Source organism: Polyodon spathula, chromosome 41 (assembly GCF_017654505.1).
Source record: "Polyodon spathula isolate WHYD16114869_AA chromosome 41, ASM1765450v1, whole genome shotgun sequence".
Taxonomy (NCBI): Eukaryota; Metazoa; Chordata; class Actinopteri; order Acipenseriformes; family Polyodontidae; genus Polyodon; species Polyodon spathula.
Window position 1 is genome coordinate 1,677,258 of NC_054574.1, and position 7,539 is coordinate 1,684,796.

Genomic DNA, 7,539 nt, shown 5'->3' on the forward strand with positions numbered 1-7,539 from the left:
TTTGTGAGCAAATGCTTTTACTAGAAGTTGAACTGCTCTTCGTCGAACTCACTTGTAAAAGGCAATTATTTACTGGATTCTTTATTTGCTCTTATTTGAATTTGATCTTATTGTCTACTGATTTTACTGTACTTTATAACTGCTCTTATCTGTAAAGCATTCTGTCCAAAAACTAACATACCAATTACAGGTTCCATTTGGTTCTGTGTCAGTTCTATGTCCTGACATAATAAACAGCCAATACAAAAATAATGTGATGTAAAACTTTTAATTTAATTAATTTGTATAGCTCCATATGCACATGTGAAAATGAACAAATTTGAGAACTCATAATGATGTATTATAAAGTTACCAGATACAGAAACAACATAGGCAATGTCCACTTCTATTCTGGTTCAATATATACATATCATATGTCATAGTCTTCATAATCTTGCATATCATTACAAATAATTTTCACAAAGTCACCCACAACATTGAGGAGGACCACTCCGTCTGCATTGCCTTTTCATGTAAGCCTTCAATCTATTGCATATAAATATATCACAGTTTCTTCATTTGTTTTTTTTTTTAATTCTGAACCTGACCCTAGCAGGTTTTAAAATTAAAATGTGTGAGTCGTGTAATTCAAATAGCATAGTTAACGTATCATTCTTATACCCACAGTGCAGTACAAATATACAGTACACGACGCAGTTCATAATTGGTTCAGTAGCTTTCCATAATCCCAGGAAACAGTCACAATAATTACATTCTTAACAGACAGTAGAAGCCTCGAGGTAGATAAATATAATATAGCCTTATTCCAAACACATGTGGGCAGAATGTGCAAGCTGCTGTTTGACTAGTGTAGATGTTGTTCTGCACATGTTACAAATAAATATATATGAAATACACCACAATAGTCTGCAAAAATGTACCTGCTTTTAAATGAAAAATGATGCATTTCAGTGATACCGTTTTGCTATCTAATTGACGTCCTATATACAATGCTTTTTCATATATCTGTTTCAGTGGTAGAAAACAGCTTACAGAAAGGTTCGCACTGTGTATATTAATTGTGCAAAATGTTTTTAATTATATATAATACAGCGTTTCATCTACAACTTTGAATAGCAAACATGTATATGTGTAAATTGTTCACTATTGCAGCATATATATATATATATATATATATATATATATATATATATATATATATATGTATTCTTCAGTATTTCATTATTTTTAATCAAATTTACTTAATGCTTGTTTAATTATGGTCTAATAAAACTTTTAAACTGTCCTTCACGGCAACATTGAAGACTAGCATAAAAGTAAAGGGGGAAATTATGTTACCGATTTAAAATAATGTATTTTCCAGCATCTTTCAATGAAAATGAAACAGACATTTCGTTGAAACGATTGTCTAGTTGGCTTTTACCAAAGAAATTACTAACGAGGGTTTCAAGTTACGGATGAAATCAGAAGCTGCATTTCTCAAATGCCTGCCTCATAATGCATTCGAATTAACACAAAGCTATTTTGTTATATTTACTCTTGGCCTGTTAACACAATTATACTACAAGCAGGTGCAAACTGTATATGCCCTTAGTGAAGCCAGGATGACAACCCAAGGGCACATATAACAGAGACTGATAGTACTGTAGTGCTGGCAAAGGTAACGCTGCTCCCAGACCTGTACACAATGCGGCCGTGCAGAGGCTGAACAGGTCGAAACGTTCCCCTCATTGTTTTGTTTGGTTTAAAGAAGAGTTTCTGTGAAAAGGCAGAAAGCTGGAGAGGAGAAAGAAATGGGTTAGCGATTAACAACTTGGTATACAGTTATGGCCAAAAGATTTGCATCACCCTGTAGAATGAACTAGCTGTGCTTCTTAAAGTCAAATGAAACCTGTTGACTAATGTTACGTTTACAGATTTAAATACACACCGCTTTGTAGTTTATCATATACTTAAAGAAAAACTGAAAAAAAAATGTGACATTTCAAAATCTAACATGAAATACTGTAGTACTATTATTATGGCTTCCAGTAGACATTTGCAATATCATTTTGTAGTTTCTTTGATCACATGATGTTAAATAAAATATCTAAATTATGTTCATAAGGTTTTTTTTGTTTGTTTTTTTATGTCTCAATCCTAAAATGTTAGGTTATGCAAAACTTTTGGCCATAACTGTATGTTAAGGTATGCACAGCAACATCATAGACACATTTCATTAAATAATAGCATACTTATAATACCACTTGCTCAAGAGACACGCTGTGGCAAGTCAGTTTTCCCTAGACAGTTACAATTAGAAAAAAGGAAACAAGGTCAAATAATCAGGGTAAATGTTGGGTGTAATGGTTCGCGCTAGCTGACTTGTTATTGTACTTTTAGTATAATATTTCTACTACAGTATACTATAGTACTTTTTTGGCAGGGATAATATTGATTCACACTTCACTTCCATTTTTAGTTTTTCAGGGACGCTAATGTGTGATAGGTTTAAAAGGTGTTCCTCTGCATGCACCACTGGATTTACAGTTTCATTTAGTATCTCTGTTAATCTAGAGCCATACCTGTGCTTTGCTGAGAGGAATCGTTTTTTCAAACAGCGTCCAGATCACAGTTTGATCACATGTAGGGGTCGTCAGAGATCCTTCATAGCGGAAATAATTAACCATGCTGGCTTTTGTCGGAATGAGGTCGGACAACATTAAGTTGATTGTAGAGTCCGTGCCTAAAAATATGATAAAACAATGATGAAAACAGCCATGTGTTAGTAATATAATACATAAGCGAGGGTCCAAATAGCACAACAGGCTGATTCAGTGATCAAGCCATGTTTTGTTGACTCCCAGTTATATTTACTGCATAACAATTATAATTAATGTTCTGTTCTAGTGTAATTACATTGTTATAAATGGTTACTCACTAATTAGCACACGCTCTGATTATGTAGCAATTGTACAACTACACGTGTAACTGCTGTGCAATTATTAGCACTTAAAACAAAGTACTCCGGTGTCATTTATAGCCTCAATAAATCATCTAAATTTGCCTTACCTTTGTCTTGAACTCTTAGTAAGGCTTCAATTAAAGGTCTGTATCTTGTATTTTCTTGTGCTGCCTCCTGCAAGTTGAAGCAATAAAAGTCAGCACTGGTTCTATTCTTAAAGTTTTGATTCCATCCCTCTTTTTGAGTCACTTTCTCCATTAAAGTGATTTAGAGAGACTGATTTCTGGCTCTCAAGCGCAAGCTAACTGGGGCTGGCACCAGAATCCCAGTTATCATTGAGATTTTGATCTGTTACCTAATGGACATCGAACAGGATTGATTTCACTTAGATCTCTTTAAAATCAGAGGTAGAAATTATGAAGCATAACTGCAAAACATTGCTCACCAAATTGCCAGTACAGTGTCTTTTTTTTTAAATGTTGCATTACAGATATCTAGAAAGTACAGCTGATTTACAGATTTGATTGTAACAGGTATTGTTGACAACCAAAAAAACAACATTCTACAGTGTATAATATTCTGATTTAAATTCAGAAAACATGTTGAATGCGCTTACCTCATACATGAATCCAAGCACAGCGACGCCAGTTGGATCATTTAGCGCCTGAGTTAAATCAGTGTAGTTCCTTTTCATGTGGACAATATGTAGCTATATGAAAAAAAATATTTTACTGTATGTCTCCATATACTAAATCACTATCTAAATACAATGTATGTGTATATATATATATATACACACACACACACACACACACACACACACAGTTCAATAAATCAATCAATCATCATAACCACCTAGAATTTTAGGACTGCGAATCATGTAATCAAAATTTTCAGTTTGTTTTTTAAAATGAGGTCCCAATCTTAACATTCTAGGTCATGCTAAACTTTTTGGACAAAGTCTTGCGTCATCTAAAATTCTAGGATTTGAGACATAAAAAAAACAAACGAACAAAAAAACTTTTTTTTAACTTAATTTAGATCTTTTATTTAACATCATGTAATCAAATCACAAAAAGTCTTCCAGAAGCCAAAATAGTAGTAGATTTTTAAATGTCATATTTTTACATTTTTTGTCAGTTTTTTGGTAAGTACGCCATATGGAAAACTACAAAGCGGTATGGAATTCAATATGTTACAGTAACATTGTTCAACAGGGTATGCAAAACCTTTGGTCATAGCTGTAAATGTCAGATATATGTCAACTTGTGTTATAAAAGACTTGTATGACTGTGTCTTAAATGCCAGAGATAGAGTGTTTCATGTGTGAAGTTCTCAACCCCTCCCAGCAGTGTTTATAATGTACCTTGCCATGACCTGTTAACTGTTATTACAATCACTGAGATATATACGGTAAGCATTGTTTACCTAACAAGTTCACAAATTAGACCAGACCAGGATTCCCTCCAGCATCACACTTAGAGATCAGCTTGCCTACCTCCATGGGGTACTGCTCCCCATCTATTGTGTGCTCCGAGCCAGGGCCTGCATCAGTGCCCCAGTGCAGGTGCAACTGCAAAGCTTTGTATCTTCCTTCAAGACGTCCACCGCCGATCGTTATATTAGAGGGCAGATCAACTTGAACTGTGAAAGGCAAAAGGGTATGAAACTATCACAAAGTTAAAAAGTTACAGTGCTTACATCCTTTTGACAAACCTCCTTCTATAAAGTGTACAGGAGTTTCAGCTAATGCGTTTTAAATAGCTGCACTGAAGAAAGCATTAGCTGAAATGACTGACCACGGTTCAAGGCTAGGCATGGATAGTATTGGACAAGGGTAACACAGTGCTGTAGCGTATGGCGATTCAGCAGTGACTGATAGCTAAACTTCCTTACATGTGATCATTTCAATAATGTACCATTTTGAAACCCAGGACGGGGTGCATAGTTACTTTTACATAAGTTTACATAGTGAAAGAAAGAAAGTAAGTACAGTTAAAGTATGATAAATCATGGGTAAACATTGTAAATCTCCGAGAGGTGTGGTAAAGCATTTTTAAAAAGACTATGGTAAACTATGGTAAATGCATAGTATAATCATGGTAAAAGCGTAAGAAAAGTGTAAACTTACAGTGCAGATTTACAGCGTTAAAGGTAGAGTGAGTTACAGGTGAGTTAAAAAGTTTTATTCTGTTTAGTTGACACAATGAACAAAGGAAAACAAAAGACACGTCAAATGTGGCGCCCCATAGGGGACGTTTCCAAATTCAAGGTGCCTAACCTTGGTTTGAGTGGCAGTACACAGAGCAATGAAACAGTAAGGAAGAGCTTTAAGGACTTACCAGTGTGGCCATTGTTTTTTATTGTTGCAGTATTGAAGGTGTCATAGTTTTCAAAGGTAAATGAAGTCAGTTTCGAATCAGTCACAGTTTTTCGTGTCACAATGTTAATGGGGGACTGCTTTTTTTCAGCACATTTTGCAGATATTTTACTCCACTCACTTGGAACTATAGAACAAGGAAAAACATTTGAGTTACAAGCTGAAGTCCCTGCATATCACAACTGGATGGTGTCCTGTATATTGCAGGGTGGGTTTGAAATCCTAATTATAGTCAATACTAGAGGGAGGAAACTTTTCATATAATTCTTCATAAGACAACAAAAAGGACAGACTTACTAATGCATTGTGCATTGCATGAAAACTGGGACTGATAGCACCAATCACCTGAAAAAAGAAAATATGCAGATTGTTAAATGTCACTATAGAGACTTCTTGCATGATATTGAATCCTATAGGGGGTTACTGCTAAAAACCTTTAAAATGTACATTAGTCATCTGATTTTGAAGTTAATAGAGGTTTATGGTAAATTCTGTTTTACATTTTTCTGCTGATATTTTGGCTGTGTTTTCAATTCCTTTAGCTATGTTTGATGTTAAATCTTCAATGCCTTTCAAAAAAAGAGGTCATGTTTTACATATGCAGTCTGCTTGCTTACACAACACGGTATCTCCTTCTAATATTACTTGGCAGTGTAGCATTCATGAGCATCAATTGCCTACAAATAGAAACGGGTCAAAAGAGCTGACAAAAATAAAACCCTTGAAAGCCATGCTCCACTTTCCCTTCCTTCTTCGCTAACCCCCTCCTCACATGCAGTTAACTATGTGCGAGCTCAACACTGACACATATTTCAGTGTGGGTTTGGACTGGGGTGTAGGAAACAATAGCTACCAGAACCGGTGTTTATAATAGCAACCTTAACCCTTGAGGTATTTTATTATTTTTGATCTCCGTGTGCTACTTATTAAATTTGAACCACATGTTTTTATTATGCTGTTTGTGCATTGTAATTGGTTTTTATACATTGCAATTTACTTTTTTTACTGTTTCCCGGGACCTCCTTGTAAATAAAGCCTCAATCTCAGTGGGCAAATCCCCTGGTTAAATAAAAAAATAAATGCATAAAGAAATAAAAGCATTAACTAAATCACAAGTCATCCAAAAGCGACTGTTCTGATTGAGTTCTTCTGAGTGATAAATAATTATAGACCTGCTAACTCTCCCTTATTTGCCGGGACTCTCCCTTTTTTTGGACACTTCTCCCGGACAACTCCCGGGACAGATGTTCTCCCGTATTATGTTAAAAATATTATTATTAACCTCTTTATGTCAACAAACCTTTAATTTCTGAAAAAGTCATGTGCGGTCTGTGGTTACTGCAATCCCCATCTGTACATAAAGTGCAGTAAACCCTCTCAGTAATATATATATATATATATACGCCTACATACAGAGGGCCATAACCATAGCTGATGTTCTACCGAAGTCAAGCTTAGGTTTCAAGCTGTAGCTGGCAGTATTTATAGGACTGCTTGGTATTTACTATTCAACCTCCAAATCTATGTTACACGGCAAACCAACTGAGAAGTCTTTTGTACTTTACCAAAATTTTTACACGAGCATTAGTATTTGTGATGCCAAAAAATAACCTAGGACATGACCTTGATGTCCTCATAGCTAGTTACGGCTATGCATACACATAATGAATGTAAATTTGAATGCAAATATGAATGCAAATTTCAAGCTTCTTAGACAGCAACATATTCTCGCATAATCCTGAGCAACGTTGGGAAAAGGCTTCCTTCCTGTGAACTATGCAGCACTGGTTTTAACAGTGGGACATGGGAGAAAGAATGATGTTTGTGAGAAGCACGAGAGATCACAAAAACACCAAAAAGGCAGCGACGCTCAGAAAACCTTTACATGTTGTGACTAGTTCAGCAAATCTGTAGGAGACCTGTTCCCAGACTCACACGTTGCAAAGTATTCTGCAGCCACACAGATAGCGAAAGGTGATTCTATTACAATTTCAGCATCAACATTACTTTAGAAATTGCTTTAGAAATCAGGGGTGCTTTATATATTAAACAAATGTTTCACTTACTGAAGAAAAAGACGGAGAGACCTGTTATTAGGTCACTTGAACATAAAAAAAACTTCAAGAGCTGTGCCGAATTGTATCTCCGAGATCAAGAGATGGTATGCCTGAGTTCAGAAGATCTGTATGCGTGAGATCTCTACTGATCTGCATAG

At 35.4% G+C, this 7,539-nt stretch overlaps 1 protein-coding gene across 1 annotated transcript in view; it reads right to left on the bottom strand.

Moving 5' to 3' along the window:
- Positions 1-254: 254 nt before the first annotated feature.
- The window catches only part of LOC121305073 (carbonic anhydrase 4-like), an 11,919-nt gene continuing 4,634 nt past the window's right edge, over positions 255-7,539 (bottom strand). Inside the window, exons 2-8 of the mRNA XM_041236600.1 lie at positions 5,622-5,669; positions 5,287-5,451; positions 4,443-4,588; positions 3,561-3,653; positions 3,052-3,118; positions 2,565-2,725; positions 255-1,776 (exon numbers count right to left, since the gene is read on the bottom strand). Of these exons, the coding sequence (XP_041092534.1) occupies positions 1,591-1,776; positions 2,565-2,725; positions 3,052-3,118; positions 3,561-3,653; positions 4,443-4,588; positions 5,287-5,451; positions 5,622-5,669 (866 nt within the window). The 3' untranslated portion in view covers positions 255-1,590. The remainder of the gene's footprint in view (positions 1,777-2,564; positions 2,726-3,051; positions 3,119-3,560; positions 3,654-4,442; positions 4,589-5,286; positions 5,452-5,621; positions 5,670-7,539) is intronic.